Source organism: Trachinotus anak, unplaced genomic scaffold (genome assembly GCF_046630095.1).
Source record: "Trachinotus anak isolate AG129_WGS33_773 ecotype Australia unplaced genomic scaffold, CSIRO_AGI_Tana_v1 ptg000009l, whole genome shotgun sequence".
Taxonomy (NCBI): domain Eukaryota; kingdom Metazoa; phylum Chordata; class Actinopteri; order Carangiformes; family Carangidae; genus Trachinotus; species Trachinotus anak.
This window is the reverse complement of record NW_027273860.1, coordinates 18,055,363-18,076,198: the sequence shown is the minus strand read 5'-3', so window position 1 is coordinate 18,076,198 and position 20,836 is coordinate 18,055,363. Positions and strand designations below refer to the sequence as shown.

Here is a 20,836-nt window from a genome sequence, read left to right as displayed (position 1 = left end):
GTCTTGTCAGCAGGAAGAAAATGTAATTGAACCGTGGGTTAATTAATGCGAGCTTCACCTGGATGGACCTCAGCGTATCGATGTCTCCTGACCTTTTTGGTCTTCATAGAATGCAGCTCTGGTGCTTTGAAACTCTCCTGACATGTAATCTGTGTGAACCTGTGTGTCTGCCCGTGTACACTGTGCGTAGATGTTTGTGGCATGTGATCCATACCTGTAAATGTTTGGGTTTCAGGTGGTGACGTGTGCTTTTTCACTTAATGGACACGCCGGACTCCATTTGACCAGGATTGTGTGCCTGTGCTCCAGAGCTGACATGTAATTTGTTAATAGCAGTGTGTGTGACGTGAGCAGGGTGGCGTGAACGACACATCCAGTCGACTACACTGCGTGAGTTTGACACCGCAGTCTCACAGGGTGTCACCTGTAGAGACATTTAGACAGCTCAGACGCTGATCCTTCGCTGGTGGATTATCATTCTGTCTCATACAGTAAAGAAGCCTGAAGGCTCAGACACCAAACTGTGGGGTCACAGTTACACACTTTGTGCATGTGTGGGTCAGTGTCTATAGTCTCATCTTTAATATATTATACTTTGTGCATGGTTTTATAAACTCATCATCATAATTATTGCAATTGATTTATATGAAGCTCATATTGATAATATAGTTCAGTTTTTTCCCCAATATATCAACTAAGTATTACAAACATCTGTCAGTATAATGCAACAGAATTCAGCTGCATAATCAGCTACACCTTCCAAATGACAGTGAAGTCCATCAACACTATTGTCAAACTGATACTAGATCAATACTAAAATCTGATATTTAAGTAGTAACAATTTATGATATCCAGTATATTTATGTACAGTACCAGTCAAAGGTTTGGACGCACATCCTTTGGAGGCTGCATTTGAAAACCAATGGCATCACAGAGACGTGACTAAGCCGTCCCATTTCAAGGACTCCTCAAATGTGACTGAGAAATTTGTCCTTATACTAGGCAGTGACAACAAATACACAGATACTGATGACAGGCACGGTATTGTGGGTGGGACTAACTAACTAATTATTTAACATTTAAATACACAATAAAGACTTAAAAATGTTTCCCTTTCTTTTTTTTGGGGCTTTTTATGCCTTTATTATAGCTTAGTGGAGACTGACAGGAAAGGGGGTAGAGAGAGGGGAATGACATGCAGGAAAGAGTCGGACCGGTCGGGAGTCGATCCTGTGACTGCCTGCTAAGAGCGTCTTGCGCTCAACATGGTACGCGCCCTAACCACTCAACTACTGGGCCGCCCCAACCTTTCCCTTTCTAAAAAGTGAAATAAAACACTTATTAGGCTACCATCATCTGTGAAGTCCTGACCAATCCCAGCAGGCAATTTGACATTGCCTACAGACAGATGTAAGATGAGAAATAAAGAAGAGACTTGTTGACAGCAATAATGACAAGGACTAGCCTATTATGTTTCTCTGTGTAATTCCTTACAGCCTGTTTCTTTGTCTGTTGTTTTTGTGTTGTTAATGTTAAAGCCTAAACCATGGAAAAGATTTGATGTTAATGGTTTTACAAAACCATAGAAAATGTTCTAACTGCTACTCAACTGATTCTTAAACTTTTATTGTGGACTAATGTAAACTGATGGATGTCATGACTTGTGGTATGTTCGAGATGTTTTGTGACTGAGTTTAAGTCTGTAGTCACTGAGTTACTCTGTTTGTGTGTCTATGAGATGTGTGGATGTGTGGATTTGGTTTTTCCCAGCGTTCTGTTGCTCTAGTAACACGCCAGTTTCCGCCTTGTCTAGAACATTTATCAGTGGTCTAGACTGCAGATAGAGTCAGTGTGTAATTTCATAACTGCAGATGTTTTTCTATTGACAATAGAAGAAGCTGGAAACCTGTTAGTGAGACAGGAGGCAGAGGTGAAAACTCCTGACTGAAGTTTCTGTTGAGACAAGATGATGAACTCTCTCTTGTTAAAAGTCAATCTAGCTCATCCAGCAATCTCTCTCTCTCTCTCTCTCTCTCTCTCTCTCTCTCTCTCTCTCTCTCTCTCTCTCTCTCTCTCTCTCTCTCTCTCTCTCTGTGAATAGCTGTACTGGTCTACACAATCCACAGCAAAAACAAACAAAAAACATTGAAAGGACATTAAAAGGAAAGGCCTACTCATTCATTTTCAAATGATTTGAACAATAAACACAACAAAGTAACTGTCGTGGGTAAATAATAATCTATCTCACCATTGAAAATGTTAAAAAGAGTTTAAAAGTATCATAATCACCCCCTGCAGGATATCAGTCATTTCTGTTTTAGAGAGAATATTAAACTAAGGTTGATAACCAGTAAACAGTGTTAACTTCTGAAATTACAAGGCCCAGCCAAAATGACTTTGGCCCACCCAAAATTAAAATCCTGGCGCTGTGTTTGATTGATAAGTCTGTGATAAGGTAATATTAGCCAACATATTGGTTGATAATGTAGCTCTGAAGTGTGTGCATGTGTTGTATGTCCACAAAAGGAAATTGCAATTGGCAATGAACATGGATGGTTTATGGAACAATGGGTGCCTGGGCACAAACATGTAAGAGACGTGCCTGCATGTCTACTGCCACTACTACAACTGCAAACGACCAGGCCTCTGTGGTCATTTCATTTCTCTAGCTTGGTCTAGAGACGGCTCAGAGCCCCCGTCCTCACAAGACACACCCAGTTGTTGTGCGGTTTTGTGTATCGTGAGAGAGTGCTCCTAAATGGAAACAAGCTTTTCACTTTTCATTAATAAGTGGTAGAGAGTGAATATGGAGGGAAGGAGAGGGTTCAAGAGAGAAACAGAATTACATTAGATTGATCCTGACATTTTCATGGTAATGTAATTTTTGCCTTAATTTTTTTTGTAATAAAATTAAGAGAAAAAAACACTATGATATTAAAATGCATTGGTCAGCGTTTCTTAGAAACAATTACCTATTTGACAGTCAGTGCAGGTACTTAACACAAAAGAAAATACTTATCTGTTATCACCTCAACTCAAATATTCAAAAACCTGTGCACATATTCATCTTTATTCTCTTGGTTGCATACACGCCAACTTATCAGGCAGGTAAAATCACTAAATGGTTGGAGAGTTGACTGAAATGGATGAAATATAGAGTCATCCTCACCTCACCTAAGACATACTGTGGTGAATTACTGATCCATGGGAGTAACCAGCTGGTTAATGGATATAGTAGCCCTATAATCCAGGATGGGATTTAGCCTTGCCAATCCACCTGATGGTTTTTAGACGCCACAGAACAAACAGAGAGCAGGGCTCCACTCACCACCAGCACACCTCATCCTTCATCCAGAGCAGGTGTCCTCTGGGACGGACAGCTGGTCTAATGTATCCCACATGGAGTCTGAAGCTTTGTCAACTTCCCAGCCACCCCGCACCCATCAGCTCAACCACATCAATCACATACACCGCTCGACTGCGTCACATTTCCTGCCAACAGGGGGCAGAATGAGTCAGCCAGTTTATCATACTCAACAGAAATACATACACATCAGATACATAGCAGGTACAACAGGTTCAAAGCAAACAGGCGTGCACATACAAACAGACACACACACACTCCAGGACAATCAATTACGATTACGATCCAGCTTCCACTTTGCAGCGTAAACACACAGCCAGTTGGCTATTTGTCTCTATTACAGGTGAGGGAGGCTGATGAATTGTTGTCTGGAGTAGTTTGTCCCTCCACCGCTTCTCATCCCAAAACAATCAAGAAAACGCTGCAGGGGTCAACCACGTGGCATTGCTGTGCTTGTGTGCGTGTGTGTGTTATCAGTGTTGAAAGATGGAGTAATTACATCACTTATCAGAGGACAGCTGGTGGCCAAGATCAGAGGGACGGAGGGGTCACAGCATGTCTGTATGTCATTCACACACAGGGGCAAATACCACGTGCACACATGCAACGATTCATTTTTTCATCTGTCGTCCAGCTGCTGCCCAGCCCTCTGAGAGCAACACACCTGTGTGAGGCTTGGTGCTGAAGTGTGGGGTAGCCAGATTAATTCTTAATTCTTTTGGATGGTAATCATCACAGCTCACCAGTGTGTGTGTGTGGTTACATTTGCCAGTATGCATATTACCTGAGCAGAAGAGCAAGGAAAAAGTTGTTGTGCGCTGCCACCTAGTGGTGTAATATGGCTGGCTTTAAGAGATCCAGGAAGATTGAAGCCTGCAGACTGAAAACTGTGGTATCACAAGCTCATTTAAACCATCAGGATCCTTTTATGGGCTCCAGTTAGTGTGTTAACATGTTTGCATACATACACAGCACATTAAGTGTTTACCATTATTTTCTACAGCATCAACAAACACAATTAAACCCACCTGGGTCACAGGAGAGCCAGTGCCGTTCTGTGGTGGAGACGAACGATCTGACCTCTGATTATCCTCTGCTTTGTGACTGAGTTGTCATTGTCCAATCAGATTCAAATGTAAAGTCAGGGTAAAGATTCATATTTGTAACTTCAGTGAAACACACACACTGTGGGAACTTTGAGTGCTGAGTTTTATACACTGTTTTCTTTGTATCTGTATACAGATGTTACAAAAGCACTTCTTTTTTCCCAGTGTAATGATGATATCATTTGTTTATATGTTTTATTTACACAGAGTGGTGCTGGCTCTTCTTTTTTTGTACAAATCTTTTCTACCAGCAAATATTTTCTACACATGTACAAACTTGAACTTTTCATGCAAAGGTTGATTTACAACAACAAACAGCAACAAAGGTCATTGTAAAAGCTCAGTCTCAAGCTAAATTTGAGCCCATACCTTTCCATTGATAAAACCTTCCACTGATCCTTTATAAGTTTCATTTACGACTAAGGCCATCTCCTGTACTGCACTTGTTCTTGAGTGCTCATTATAATTATCATAATTACAAGGATTTACACATGATGAATACACAGGTAAAGGGGCACAGAGCAAACACAGCATACATAGCTGACTGTGAGTCTCTGCCCTTAAACAGTTGATCTCAGAATGGTGTCGGTGGGGCAGCAGTTATGATGGCAGCAGGAATTCGACTGACTCTGCACCTCTGAGGGGAAATCCTCTTTTTGATTGCTCGTTTCCAGGGAGGTCAGACATGGCCGTAAATTAGCATGCCTGGAGCTGGCATGAATCCAGAGCTTTGATGTTGCTTAACCTGCGTCTGTAGCCAGTATCTTTTAAGGGAATCTCTTCACACCACAGAAACACACAACCACAAGGTGTTTTCTCTTCCCATGCTCATTTAATCCTCCCCTCATGACTTGACCTCCTCTTGAGAAAAGCTTTTGATTTGATGCAGATCTTTCTGTTCAGGCTGTGTCTGAAATCATTCACCACTCCACTACATACTGTGTTCGCCATTTTGAAAGGGAATGTTTTTGAGTTATTTTTACCCTCAGTTGGTTGCGTGTGTGTGTAGACAGGAAATGTGATGGACAGGAAATGACCTGAACTGTGATGCCTGTGTGTTCAATGTTTGAAGTGTTGTTTGAAGGTCTAGTGAGACTTATAGTAGCCTGTATAGTGGACTCTAATTATCCTAAACATACAGATATTGTGTGCAATTTATGGTCACTAACTAATAGGTGAGTCTGCAAAAAGGAGAAATGACCAGATTATGGTCTGTAATTGTTTTCTTGATTTTGGCTCCTGACACTTTACATAGTCCTGTTTGTGTAAGTCTGAATATAGTGAGGAATAAAAGTGCAGAGTCAAGATGAGTCAGATTCATTTATAGAGCACATTTAAAAACAACATAAGTTGTGCAAAGTACTTTAAATTAAGTTAAATGATTATACAGTTAAATAAACAAACTAATTTAAAAACATAGCAAAATAAATACAACTGTAAATAAGTGAAAGATTTCAGACACAGGCCCTGTGAGTCCAAACAAGACAGTCATAAAGTTTACTTTAATGTGTCTTGGGTCACTGATTCATGAAAACACAATGCAACGCTTAGTATCTCACTCCAGGTGAGAGCTTTTTTTATTCCTTTTTTTAATTGGTGCAAAAACAAGACAATAGGGTGTGTTGACACAATGAGGATCGAGATAGACAAAATATGTACAGACAAACAAAGACAGAGAGAGGAGAACAGAAATGAATAAATAATAAATATACTGTGATTTTAATTTGTTAGTGTTAAAGGGTTATAGAGTATGGCATATTATGTATTGACTGGGGTAAAGAATAGTGAAAATGAGAAGCTATGATAATGTCAAAGGTAACATCAACTATACAAAGAAAAAAGAAAAAAAAGATTTTTAAGATTCACTGTATATGAAGAGGTCACACTGGGTATGAAGTAGTCAGGATATTCCAATCATCCATTGTCATTAAGAATGAATGAAACTGTACTTTGTATTTTCCTTTTGATGAATGACATTTTCATGCAATTATGCTGGTGTGGTTGTCATCTTGGCCTGAGTGTTTTGGATTTAAGCAGTTTCTGTGCCTCTGATTACAGCCAGGAACATAACAGGCTCAGCCAGCTGGCCTGCAGCCAGCCAGCCTGTGGAATATTTAAAGCCGTCTCAGTGGATCTGTGGAAATGAAGATCTGAACTTTTTCCTCTTTCAGTTTTCTTTTTTTAATGCCAGAGTGATGGAGTGGAGGAGTGTGGCTGTGAATGAGACTCCCCGCCTTTTCCATTCCCCTCTGTCACATTGTCACTGTATATGTGTGTGTGTGTGTGTGTGTGTGAGATACAGAACAGAACAGCTGAGAAGAAAGACAGCTCACATCCTTATCCTCTTACATCTCTCTGGCTCTCAGACACACATGTTCTCTGTCCCTGTCTGTGATGGACACTAACCATGAGCTAATGGATTTCAGATGTGATATCCCCGTCCTGATGTAGCAGCGGACTTTCAGAATAAATGAATAAATCCATATGAATCCATATTGTCTGCCAGTAGGAACATCTGTGGGTCATGCAGTTGATGCTCTCTGACAATAATCTGAAAACTAATAAGAGCTGGAAATACTTTGTGCTCTGTAAAGCTGCCGTGAAACTGTGAGGTTTGTGGTTATCACTGAAAAATAAACAGCTTTTGTCAAATTGTGGTTGGAAAAAAAGTTTTTGTTTTCTTTGTAAAGCTTCTTACACAACAGTGAGATTGTTGGATTTAAAAAAACATACTCACATAATGTGAACCTCTGATCATAGAGTTCGGACACAACTGTGTGTTGCTGCAGGATTGACAGTAATGCTCATGACCTGTCTACAAGTGTGTAAGGACAGCTGTTGTCCACTAGGAGGAGTGGGCGCATAGTTTTGCAGGGGAGTCCCCGTTCTCCTCATGGCATTGGTGGAGTATTTTGGTTCTTGCTGAAATTATTTCCCGTGGGAAAAGCTTTTGAAAATAGTCTCCACCGGCATTCAGCATTAGTGCTCGGAAAGTCAGGATGTGACACCGGACCATGATACTTCTGACTTCATGTCATGTCAAATAAAAACGTTGGCACTGAGCTGACATCACTCATGAGTGCCTCTGTGCTGAACAACCTGAAAACAACAGTTTATAATAGCTATGAATAATTTTGGTTGTAGTGGATAAATACTTTTCTCAAAGATCTTTTTATTGGACAGAAAGTACATTCATATAGTGAACATGAGGTCTGTCAGTGTAGCACTGAATTAACAAAATATTCAATTTGTACAGTCTACCATAAATATGTTAACTTTACAGAACATATTCATATCAAAGGAGCACGACATGCAACTTTAACCCCTTCAACCCTCACCAGCCCCAGCACCTCTTACAACCTGGAGTTCCTTATATAAAAGGTACTGCAGACTATGATAAATACTATAGTGTATATGTATATGTGTATGTTTGATAGATAGATAGATAGATAGATAAAATACTTTATTAATCCCTAGGGGAAATTTAGAAAGACATTCATACAAGAAAAGCCACAGTAGATTCTTACACTACTGTGTAACACATTTATACGTCTCACAGCCCTGTGGTTCCTTTACCTCAGCGCAGAAACGAGGAGCTGGTTGATCAAACTCTAATCTGTTTTCCTTTAATCCATTTGTTCCCGAGCAGAGATTATGATCCTAACTTCTAATCCAACACACCGCATGATGCCCTGTGCCTGAAAGGGAAAACACCGTCAGAGCTGTCGGTTAACCCGATTATCAGTCTCAGGTTGAAAGGGTTAAAAAGATAAGAAAACCTGCTTGACCTCTTTGGGAGATGTAACATTGGAGGATGTGCTGAGCGCGGTCTGACATCAGGATACTTGGGGGCAACCAAATCTCTGTTTACTGTCCTCCAATCCTCTCTCATCTCCTGCTAAGCTGGAAGAAAGATGTTCTTGAGCAGCTAATCCCTCCCACCTCGTGCCTCCATACCCACCAGGCATCAGGCTTCCACACAGTCTGCTGTCAGTGTCCTCCTCACTGAGTGTAGATAACACTGTCTGAACCGGCTGCTGATCCATTTCAGCCCAAGTACTGGATACCTGATTTCATCCAGTCTTCCCTCCCTCTGTTGCTTTACTCTTCCCTTCCTCCTTTAGTGTTTCCACTTCTCTTTTGATCCAAGTTTTTATTTTCTGGTTTCTTTCCTTTCTACCTTCATTCTGTAAATCCTCTCCTCCCTTCTCCCCTTTATTTTTGAGGCTGCCACCCTCCTTTTCTTCATCCTCCCATCTAACCAAACTTTTTACTTTACCTTCATTCATCCTTACACCATTCCTCATTTGCTTCCTTATTGTTTCCTTCAGTAGACCCAGAATGAGTTGTACCTTGTAAGGGGCAGCTGTTGAATAATTAATTCAGTCATTTTTTTAAATGTGCCTTTAAAAACTGTGTGAGCAAATGTTTTTAGGCTGTAGCTCTTGAGATTGAAGATGGATCCTGATCTTTTTCAGGGAAGCCAAAGATGATACTAAAACCATGCCTGTGATACCATAGATCTGAAACATTGTAATCCTTCTTGACATGTGTTTACATTCGAGAATAAAATGTTCTATTATCATTTACAGTATCCTCAGAAATGCCAAATACATTTCCAACTAGTCTCAAAGCAATTGGCTCAATTCTGTGTGAACAGTACTCACAAAGTCTGATTGACAGAGAATCATTTGAAAGAGACACTGCAATATTTTTTACATTTAATAAACCAGCAACCCAAATAATCCAGCCTGACAACCGATACATGGTCTTAGTTTCTCACTTCCCCTGCTACATCCACACAGGCAGCCATTTTTTGGTGCATATTTCCTCACATATTGATCAGTTATCAAACTCTTAAAAATCTGAAGTCTAGTCTGTTTGGCCGTGTAGCTGAGCACACCGTGTTGTCACTGCACTGTCCCCGGTCCGCCATGAGCAGTTTGCACTCTGTGCTTTTTTTGGATGTGTTTTAGCGCATTGTGATAATCTCCCTGAGCTTTGTAACTCAGCAACGCTGAATCAGATTATCAGATGGTACAGACTGAATTGGAATACATCCAGGCAGAGCATTTAGATGAAATGGCATTGCCCTGTTAACTTCACAGCTCAATTCATTTCAGATGCTCTCGGAGGAAATCTTCTATAGTAGACACTATGATGGTCCACAACAATAGGTCTGATGGGCCTAAAATATGTAGGCTTAATGCTTGATCTTCACCACTCTGCCAAATTCAGGACACACACGCATTCATATAAAGCCATGATCACACTGACGTGTGTTCATGTGTCCATGAAGGGCAGACTGGGCAACTCCATGCATGTATGATTGTTGTACATCATATGTCTATTTTAAGTAAACACACAAATAAACACAAAAAAGACATGAAGAAGTGAAACATTCAAGTGGATATTCCAGATTCATAACAGCTGACAATAAATACCTGTATTTATTAGTATTAGTATTAGGAATGATGAACTGACGTTAGATCCTCTTGTGTTGACAATTAATCCTACATTGTAGGATGTGTATATACGTGCAAATGTGTGTGTTTGTACAAACCACATCTGTCATCCACAGACATACATGACTGTACTCTGGGTCTCAACAGAAACACAAAGACTTACAGCTTTTACAGTTCACTGACTGACAGTCACTGTAATAACACCGAGGTGTTTCTAAGACCAGGTCTCCTATGAGACATACACAGGTACATCAGTTCAGAGAAGATGCTCCACCCAGCAACATCACAAATGACAGCCCTCTAGAGGGAGGGCTTGTGTCTCAAATCTGTCTCTGATAAGAATCCAAATGAATCTATTGAACAAAGTATTATTATTATTATTATTATTATAGCAGCAATGTGACAAATGTTATAATAGTAATGATAGAATGTTAGATAGTCACATATTTACATGTATACATGTATACACACAGCATAATAATAATAATATATAATATATGATATGACAATGTAATAATATATAATAATGAAAATCATGATAAATATTGTATTGAATAGTTTATTGAAGGGTGCTCAGACAAAATTTCAACCCACATATTAGCTGAATATAAATGACAATGACAATGTCATTTCAGCTTCCGTCATTGTCACTTCTCTTTTGCAAGTTTTGCAATTTAAAAAAAACAACTTTTTATTATTTGCCTGTAAACTTCCTCCAGCCTGGACAGTGTGATGTAAAGCAGCTTTAGACATGATGCAGCAACACCTTCAGCGATTACAAACACTGCAAATGCAGTGTCATGGCTGTATCTTAGCTCATGAATGAACATTCGACAGGGCATCCACCTACACATGTCCACATAAGCGTACACACAAACACATACACATACACACACATGATGCCTGATATGGCCAGATGGTGTAATCCTTTAGTTTTCCCTGTGTTTCATATTTTTTCCCCCTCCTGTGTTGGGATTATGCTGTTGTCCAATCGGATTTGAGCCCACTCTCCAGTGGTGATGTGAGATGAATGACAGGCGGGTGGGCGGGTGAGTAAGGGAGGCATGCAGTAGATGTACTGTATATCGCGTTGTACAATATACTGTGCAGGCTGTAAGAGCTCCACGCTGCTGAGAACCACCGTAGCTGCCATTGGTTGAGCTGGTCACTGACTATCACTGTCCAGGTAAGAGACGGGACGGGCCAAAGCAAGGTACATTGGGAGATATGAGAGGAACAATTTAACATCAGAAGGCCTCTTTCGGCAGTAGCCAACACATCTAAGTGTAGAGGAAACAAATCTTATCACAGAGATTATATAAAAAGCTTTCTTAAATTCTCCAAACACTGATCCACAGCACAAGCTTTTACTTTGACATCACATTGCCATGGCTGCCGGGCACTTCAGAGATAATGTCGAAAACATTTTTTTTTATATTTGAGAGTAAAATTACAGTCATTTAACTTCTATCTGTTAATTTTTGTGTCACATGGATCGAGCTCTGTTTAAATATGTCATAAAGGAACGGAAATTTCCACATGGAACAAAAACACTTTGTAGTTTACTGACATCATCTGCATGTTGTAACTAATGTGCTTTAGTTTTATCCTACTCTTACCTGCAGTTTATTATTAAGGATAGTTTCCATATTCTAAACTTACCTTTGGACATTTCTGGAGTGTACAGGTGACTGGCTAACCTGAAAAAGAGACAAGCATTCATTTGCTGGAGGTTTTGGGATCTGTATCTGCTGTATAAAGCAAAAGTGTTGGGATATAAACTCTTCAGATTTAGATTTTCCATGTCACCCTTGGTATTTTTCCAAATAATGTGTTGAATGTAAAAAATGTAGCAAATACTCTGAGGTGTTTCCAGATTGTGTGTGTGTGTGTGTGTGTGTGTGTGTGTGTGTGTGTGTGTGTTTGTACCAGTGTATTTTGATGCTTTCAAGGATCAAACTCCTAGTGTCAGAACCAGAATAGCAGCTTATCCTGTCTCCCAGTCTAGCTGGTATGTACAGTGTATTCAGGCATTTAGACCTGGTAGAAAGCTCCCGGCCACTTACTGTCATATGTAGTCTAATTTCACGCTTACTTAGCTGTTTTAGCACTTGTGGCAGATTAGCGAACATGCCCAGCCTCGTATGGAAGAGTGTGTGAGAGCTGATTAAGCGCAGATGCACATTTAATAAGTACAGAGAATGAAAAAGTGTGTGCATGAAAGTGGGCCTGTGTAATTAGGGCATATACATATGCTTACAGTCACTGTGTGACATGCATGGGCACATCTGTGACCGCTCACGATGCACATGACTCTTTCTGCACAGATTTATTACGCTGAATTCACATATTTGTCAAAACAATGACTGAACTTGTGTGTTGCGTATAAAGGGTCAGTTCTGCTGCTGTCCATGCTCCTGCTGCTACCTCCAGTAACCTGCCCAGGGTTGGAGGTTTTAATCCCAACTCTAAAATCATATGCACTTTTGCACTGCAGGGGCCCGGGATAAAAGCCACCATCAAATACAATCTGTGTGACTGAGCTTTATGTATCCCTCTGTCCCCCCAGGTCAGTGCTTCATGTGTATGGTGGACGTGGTGCCAGTGAAGAACGAGGATGGTGTGGTGATCATGTTCATCCTCAACTTTGAGGTCATGACAGACGACACACTTCAAGACCACAAACAGGAGCTTAACCACCGCCTGCCCACCTGGCTCGTCACTGGTAGCTACTGACTAACCTTGTCTCTCTCTTTGTTGTTTTCTGCTCTGTGTTTATCATGTAAAGTTTGAGACATTGTTCAGCCTTGTACTCACTATTCAACCATTTGTGAATTTTTCAGAAAATCAGAAAAATCTATAAATGGCAGTAACTATTACTAACAAAGTAGGTGCACAGACTGTACAGAAAAAGAAACATCACCCTGCTGATTGACATTTTGGAAAATTAATATTTTTATCTTAAAACCTTGTCCAACATGCTTCTGTGGTTATTTCTTTTTCATTAACTGAACGACCACCATGACTTTAATTCACTGGGATCATTTGTTCATTTTATTTTGTAGGAACACCAGATACTTCTGATATTTGCTAAGTCATTTTATTCCTGGGAATCCTGGGTATTTGTGTGAGATCAGGTTTGACAAAATGCTGTTTTTTGTTTTTTGTTTTTTTTTTCCGTGAACTGTCTGTGCACTTAATGTTCCAGAGAGATAACCCAGCAGTGTCTGAAGTAGGACAATGATTTGGAAGTCTCGCTCTCTCTCTCTCTCTCTCTGCAAAATTCCTTGTTTTTAACTTTGTGGCTAAAACCAAAATCTAATCAATGTCACTGTCCCAGATTCCAGTAGATTGTTTTTGAAGCTGTATTTTGAAGGTCCATTAGGCTCAGCGTCCTCGGGTTCAAATCTCCCTCTTTCCTAGCGTAACCTCCACTGTAATATCCTTCCATATTCTATCTCTTCTTTTTCTCTCTGTCACACTTTTCTTTCACTCTTCATTCCTGCCACACTTTAATATTAGACCTCCACCTGTCACTCTGCAGCCAATCAGTCTTTCCCCCTCCCCCTCTCTACCTCCCTCCACCAGGTCGTCCACGAGGCTTCAAGCTGCGTCTCCCCCTGCTGCGCTCCCTGTCCAACAGTAAAGTGTCTCTGGACGACGCCGAGGCCTGTCACATCCCCACTGCTACACCCCTGCCGCTGCACCCAGACCACCATAGTCGCGAGTCCTTAGGCCTGGGGGAGTTCCTGCCCCTTCCCCCCTTACCACCGGACCACCAAGAGCAAATCAGTGGGAGCAGGTAGGTCAAGGACATGTGGAGATGAGTTATTACAGATCCTGTTGATGTGGAGTATGTCTTGCACTCTTGAATGACTCGTGTTGTCGTGATTGTTTACACTGTGTTGTATCTTTAATTTTCTACAAGGGGCTTTACATGTGAAGCAGAAATTTAATCTTAAATGCTTCCTGCAAGGAAATTCCCTTGTCCCTTTTCCCCATACAGTGAGGTCAAAGGTCACTGTCAGCCAGAAAATAGCATTTTGCTCAAGGATGTTTTTTTAGTTTGGGCAGACACTTGCCATCTTGTTAATATTCAGTATGTTCTTTTCTGTCTCCTAGGTCAGCTCTACAGAGTTGGCCAGAAGACCGCCAGGAGGACCAACACACCTTACTGGGCTCTGGGCCTCCTGTACCCCCTCCTCCACTTCCACCTTCACACGGAGGCCACCTGGTGGGCCCTCTCACCCAGTCATCTCCTTGCGTAGCGCCCCACCACCGCCTCAGCCTCAACCCGGACGCCTCGGGCTCTAACTGCTCCTTGTCACACAGCCGCTCGCGAGAGAGCTTCCACAGCATGCGTCGTGCGTCCTCTGTAGACGAGATTGAGGCCATGAGGCCAGACTGGGACAGAAAGAACCGGAGAGCGAGTATCCGGCTGGGCAGCAGCAGCACTGGTGAGAAAGAGGAGGCAGAAAAACAAAGGGCCCTTTCTATTATCTGCTTTGATTTTTACTTCACTGTTCACCTCGTGTGTGTTTGCAGGTGCGGTAAACAGTAAATCCAACATACTGAACTCCACATCAGACTCGGACCTCATGCGGTACCGAACCATCTCCAAAATCCCCCAGATCACCCTCAACTTTGTGGATTTCAAACCTGACCCGCTTATTGCACTGCCCTCCGGGGAGATGGACATCATAGCTCCCTGCAAACTCATCGACCGGACACACAACGTCACAGAGAAAGTCACACAGGTAGGAGAGGCTGTGCTTGTGTTAATTGTGAGGGGTTTGGACTGTCTCAACCAATCTGAGCTGCTGATACACTTCTGGGTCAGATGTAGTGTTTTTTCTCTTCTCTGCTGCAATTTAACCCAAACTTTTGGACTGGCTCGTCCCTGCCTGGTCCCTAACATTAGTTCATTTTGTGTGTGTGTGTGTGTGTGTGTGTGTGTGTGTATGTGTGCTTCCTGTGTGCACTCATGCACCATGGGATATCTTCACCGCTGTAGTTATTTTGCTCTGCTGGCGTTTTGGGACTTTTACGGTGCATAATTATCACCCCTGCTCTCTCACAGCAGCAGGTGCCATTTACTTTATTCATGTAGTAAATACAGTGTCCTTTAGATGGAAATCATCATAAGAAACAAAGAAAAGGGAAAAATTCAGTGATATTGATCATCTGCTTATTATGAGTTTGACGTTGACAGATGTGATAAGCTGTTTCCACTGTACATGGAATGTGTTCATGCTCCTGTTCACACTTCTGCATCCAAAGAACATTGGTGTGTGTGTGTTTGTTCCCAGCTCCTCCACGCTGCTTTTATTTGCTGTAATCAGACAAGTCTTTCTGTGGAGATAATGCTTGTAGTACCAGCTCACATGAGTGAGAGTGAAATTGATTGAGCTCTGATGAGATGATGATGGAGGGCAGCGGGGCGGCGTTTCCAATTACCAGTAACTGACTTAGGCAGTAACAGCAGCGCTTTCCTCTGCTCACGCTCTCACGAGCTTCTCCTCAGCCCGTGTTTGAATCGATATCTTCACGTCACAAAAGTGATAAACGTGAACTGTGCATTTTAATGCAGGTGAGCTGTGAGTTGTCTCTGTGGCTGGAATCTTATATTTCAATTTCTTTATTGTCATTGCACAGTGTGCAATGAAATGAAGTGTCTACAGTCTATATACAAACAATAAATAGTGTCAGCATGGAGGGTGTAGAAGCAGAGTGCATGTACTCAGTTATATTGCACATATACACTGCACATGATAATAATGCACATGCTTCTGGTATGATTGCATGTGCACAGGATAACATTTGGGTTATGTATTATTATAGCCCCAGCAGTTTAATTGTATTGCAGTGTAGTTGTTTAATGACACTTGGATAAAAACTTGTCAGGAGTCCGGAAGTGTAATGGTGAGTCTCTGATGATGTTTGTGGCCCAATGAAGACAGCAGGTTCTGTAAATGTCCTCCAGTGATGGTGGCTGAGTCCCAGTGATTTGTTGTGCACGTTTTATGACTCTTTTAAGAGCATATTGAGAAATGACTTTTGTTTGGATCCACTGCCTGTGTTTTCTTTCACCACACTTGCTTAAAAAAGCATTTGTCAAAGTAATTGAGTTGAGGAGACACAAGGAGTGACCATGTGAGAAGGAAGGAGAGTCTGCTGTGACTTCACAAAGGTTATACCAAGGTGCTTTTTCTGTTGCACAAAACAGCAATCACATTTAGCAATCAAATAAAAAAGGAATCCAATATTATAAAAGCTCTGTTTGGACGTCACTGTTGTCAGAGTGAAAGCTTTATTGAGGGACAGGGTCATACAAACAAGATGGTTTGATGAGGATGAGGTTTTCTTGTTGCCCTGTGCAGAAAGTTTCACAGAGTATTCAACCTTTATTAATCAGAGGAAGTTGCTTCCAGAGGAGCTGGTTAATTAGGATGTTCCTTTACTCTGCTTTGTTTCAGAGTGCTGAGAGTTTCTGAACAGTCTCCATTTGAGGAACACAGCAAAAATAAGTTTTTAGTCTGTATAAGCAGACTCTTATTTTGTCAGATCGAGTGTTGCTCTACACTTGTGCATTTCCTCCCTCTTTTATTCTGGAGTTTCTCTTACTCAGCCCTTTCTGTTTGCCTCCATGTGTATTCAGCAGTGAGTTCTCAGATAAATTGCCGATTTGACGTCTCATCAGTCTCCATGCAGATGAATCAGTTTGTTATTAAAGCCCAGATCTCCTGTGAGTTTCACACGACTGTGATGAACAGCAGGGGAAATGATTATAGAGAGAAATGTGCCATAAACTTCCAGCAATCTGACAACGACAACATCTCACATCCCTAAAACAGTGACACTGTATCACAGCCCACACTGTAAATCTGACTCACCTGGTGCTCTTTGATGCCATATTTCAGAATTAATGATGATTGGATTTTCTTGAGTCTCTTCTATCATTTCTTATGTCTCTCTCTTTTATCAGAAAGGGTCATGATATTGTTACAGTATTTCATTTGTGATTACCAAGGTCCTTTCGATTGTTATTGGTTTGTCTGATTTATTGCTGGAAATACAGACGTAATGTGCATGTTTCTCTTTTAAAAAATTTGAAAAACTACCTGCTCCTGTGGATATGAAATTATTTTATTGTTTCTGTTTCCCTATTTAATTATTCTTTCATTGTGCCTGTTCTTATGTAATTGTGTGCTGCATGCACCATATAAAGAGAGGATAGTAACAGATTGTTCCAGCTGTTGATGTCCTTACAAATTTAACTCTGACATGCATCTCTGTTGAGTTTGTATTTTAAACAAAACAGAATTTGTATGTATTTATTTTAATTTTTCAACATGCAGCCTGCACTGCAAAACACTGAATGACGAATGATCTTCTTTTGATAACTTAAATGGCAGTCTATATAGAATGTAACAGGATGTCTTATTTTGTCTCTCAGTGGACCATCTGGCATGCAATGAAAAGTTATAGATAGACACTGTTCTGCAGGGTTTGCAGCCTATTCACAATGAATTTCATCACAACATCACAGAGTCACCAGTGGCATACTCCTGAATCCTCCTCATGCACATACAGAGTCAGCAGTACACACCAACAGACATGTGCTGCACCTTGAACTGAAGAGGCCGCACCAGACCAGCTGGACATCCTGCCTGATTGAGCACGACTTGTTTTCTGTGAACAGACGGGGATAGTATTGTTGCTGTCAGTTTAAGTGAAGAGGCGAGGGCGTGCCTCCTGTCACCCACAATGCTGTTTGCCTTATGTCTGTTTCTGTAAATGAAAAGTTCTGTATTTTTGTACTGAAGTGGTAACACAGAGACTTATGTTGTGGGCTGAGAGATGAACAAAGAGCAGAAAAGATTAAGTTAATCTCTGTTAGGACTTCAGTCCACACAGAGACACTGAAAAGGAATATGAATGATCTGCTCTTTCATATTGTCTGAGTGAGTCATCATGTCCTTTCTCTCTAAATGACAATTTGAACATCAACAGAATAATCCAAAGTTGATGATGTAACACAATATAAACTTAATGCAATCATGCTATGCAGTATATGAGGTGCAGCTGGCAAGGTCACAACACAACCCTCAGCGGCTATGTGTGTGTGTATATGCATGTGCATTAACCCATAATGCAGACTGTGGTTATGTTACAGTGCAGATGGAGGAACCCACACCAGCTGTGTCTCCACATGGTATGGACTGCTATTTATAGAGAGCTGTTGGAAGAATGGAAAATTACAAAATGAGCTGTGTTTTCCATTTAATGTGTTAACCACTCTTTTTTATATGATATATTTATTTTTCTTTTTAAAAGTAGAAATCAGTGGGTGGTAATCAGAGGAAATAAAAAGAAGTGCAGGAGTCATTAATTCATAATAAGATCACCACAGCAGGGTGTTTTTTATGGCTGGTGTTAAAGAGAGTTTTCAGTGGATTACAGCAGCTGATCTTGATGGAAATACAGAGGGAGAGATAATTAGTCATACCTACAACTGAGCTCTGTGGTTCAACCTAAAGCCTTCATACTCTTTGATATGTGTGACACATACATGAGAACAACTGCTCAGAGGATCAGATATTACTGGAAGAGCAGCTCTTGTTACCAGCTGTGGCCTGAAGATGGCAGCACTGTATCAGGTTGTGTGATGACAGGCGTCAGCGCTGCCTCAGAGGAGCAGAGAAGAAGATGTTGAAAGGCAAACAGGGCTGAATAATTTAAGTGTTCCATAAAACATCTGACACCCTGAACAAGAACACATGCAGATACTCTCTCTCTCATATGAAATGACTTCTGGCACTGTCCCCCCTCCTTTTTTTCATCTCTCAACATGTTGGTTTTTGCCTCATGACCAAGCTGCTCGCGCTCACGCTGGCTCATGAATGTTAAGTTTGTGCACATGGCTGCAATGGAATGCTCCAGTTGCCTTTTAAATGAAAATGTCTATTCTCTGTTAGCATTAGCATTATCTGCACAGTTTGACACGGCAACAGTGTTTGCCTGTGTGTGAGCTTTTATACAGAGCTGAGTGCAGCTGACCTGTAGTTACCCAGTGTAATACAGAAGCCTGGATAGATGGATGATCAGGGAGGAGGGTGGAAGAGATGCCCAGAAAAGTGTAGAGAAAACTGAGATCATGCCTCAGTGCACACTTGGACACGCACACGTACACACTTAAGTGGCACTCGTAGCTTCTCTGACTATGGTCCTGTCCTATAGGGGACACTTGATTAAATACACACTCACCCGTCACAGTTCTCATACAATATTCCTGACACACACACACACACACACACACACACACACACACACACACACACACACACAGAGCTCCATACATGGCATTCCACGTGAACAGCTACTATAAGCACCCACACACACACATGCACAGCAGAGCAGACTCACATACACCCTGACACTCTCTTATAGTCATACACACACATGCTGCCTCTCCACTCAGGCAGCCTGTCACTTCCAACCCCACAGTGAAATCCAATGGAGCAATGGATGGCACACACCGCGCCCAGCAACAAAGTGGTAGGATCTGTCTCCGTCTTCTTAAAAATCTAAAAGAGAACAACTGCAGCTTGTGTCAGAAGTTTGAGGGTTGGTGCCTGAGCTCTGTTACTGTACCTGTGACTGATGGTGCTGCTGTCTTATTCAGTTTCCAGTGGAGAAGCCTGAGGAAGTTTGAAAATATGAGTCAGTCGCAAAGTCAGTTCTTCTTATTTTTAAAATGTTATGGAAGAAAAAGACGGCATGCAGAGGGATTTTCTCTGTCAGATAACAGAAGTGATTGTTAGAGATGTTTTTTAGGTGTCTAATGTGCATCCTATGGTTATTACAGTGTATTTACTACTTATGTGTTGTTATCATACTGGAATCACCTTATTAAGTTTTCAAACCTTAGTAGCTTTGTACATAAACAACTTTAGATGTTAGTGACAGATGTTTTAAAAATATGATTACCTAGTGGATTACTTTAAATAAGTGTAGAGGAATTATAAATTCAACTGTTTTACATATCCTGACATTCAGTAATCAAGTAAATCAGTAGTCATTGTTGCTGTAGGTTGTATGTGATACAAAATACTGTCTATAATTAGAATTTTCTTCCTTGTCTTGCCTTTATTTTTCAGATGAAGCCACCACAAAGTGTCTAAAAATGAGGTTACAGCACTAAATCTGGGTTATCCACTGGATTATACTGCAGATTATACATTCTCACTAATCATTAATCGCAGACGCAGCAATGTTTATGATTTTATGTGCTTCATTCTTCTGTATTTCCAGACTTCTTTGATAGGAATTTTGTATATTTTAAAGTTTGTATTATTTTTCACAGAATTTTCTTTTATCTGAGTTCAGATGACTTATTTTATAACAGCTATTCACAGACTTTTCTGGTTTTCTGCTCTGCTGTTTTCTTAAATGATAAAACTAAGAAGTCATACTGTCATATTTTGGTTTGACTTATAGGAACTCCAATAGGCCTTTAGGGGGCTGCGTGATGAGAACGAGGTCTGTTTCCAAATTAGAAACAGAGCAGGAGCTCTGCTGGAGAGACATTCATTGTGGTACTTTGACAAGATTCAGCCACAATAAAGCCACACATACAAAGTCAAAAAATAATCTCCAAAGTGTTGACACAAAAAAGTTGGAACAAAAGACAACATGACAGTCCCACAAGTTTATTGCTGAGCACCCTGTTGGAGAAATCGTGGCAAAAAATAGTCTCAATTAAAATGATTTATGTGGTTAGTTTCTCTGAGCCAGTCAATTCCTCTCCTCTCCCTGCTGAGGCACCACAACTTAGACTCAAACTGCTCACATAAATCATCAAAAAGTGGTGATTTTTTTCAAAATTGTTACATCTTACA

The 20,836-nt window shown here is 40.9% G+C and overlaps 1 protein-coding gene across 10 annotated transcripts in view; it reads left to right on the top strand.

The window, feature by feature from the left end:
- kcnh2b (potassium voltage-gated channel, subfamily H (eag-related), member 2b) overlaps positions 1-20,836 on the top strand; it is a 238,297-nt gene that overhangs the window by 121,280 nt on the left and 96,181 nt on the right. For all 10 annotated transcript variants that reach the window (XM_071485620.1, XM_071485621.1, XM_071485627.1 and 7 more), the window contains 4 exons: positions 12,505-12,660; positions 13,524-13,737; positions 14,058-14,392; positions 14,481-14,692. In XM_071485620.1, the coding sequence (XP_071341721.1) occupies positions 12,505-12,660; positions 13,524-13,737; positions 14,058-14,392; positions 14,481-14,692 (917 nt within the window). The remainder of the gene's footprint in view (positions 1-12,504; positions 12,661-13,523; positions 13,738-14,057; positions 14,393-14,480; positions 14,693-20,836) is intronic.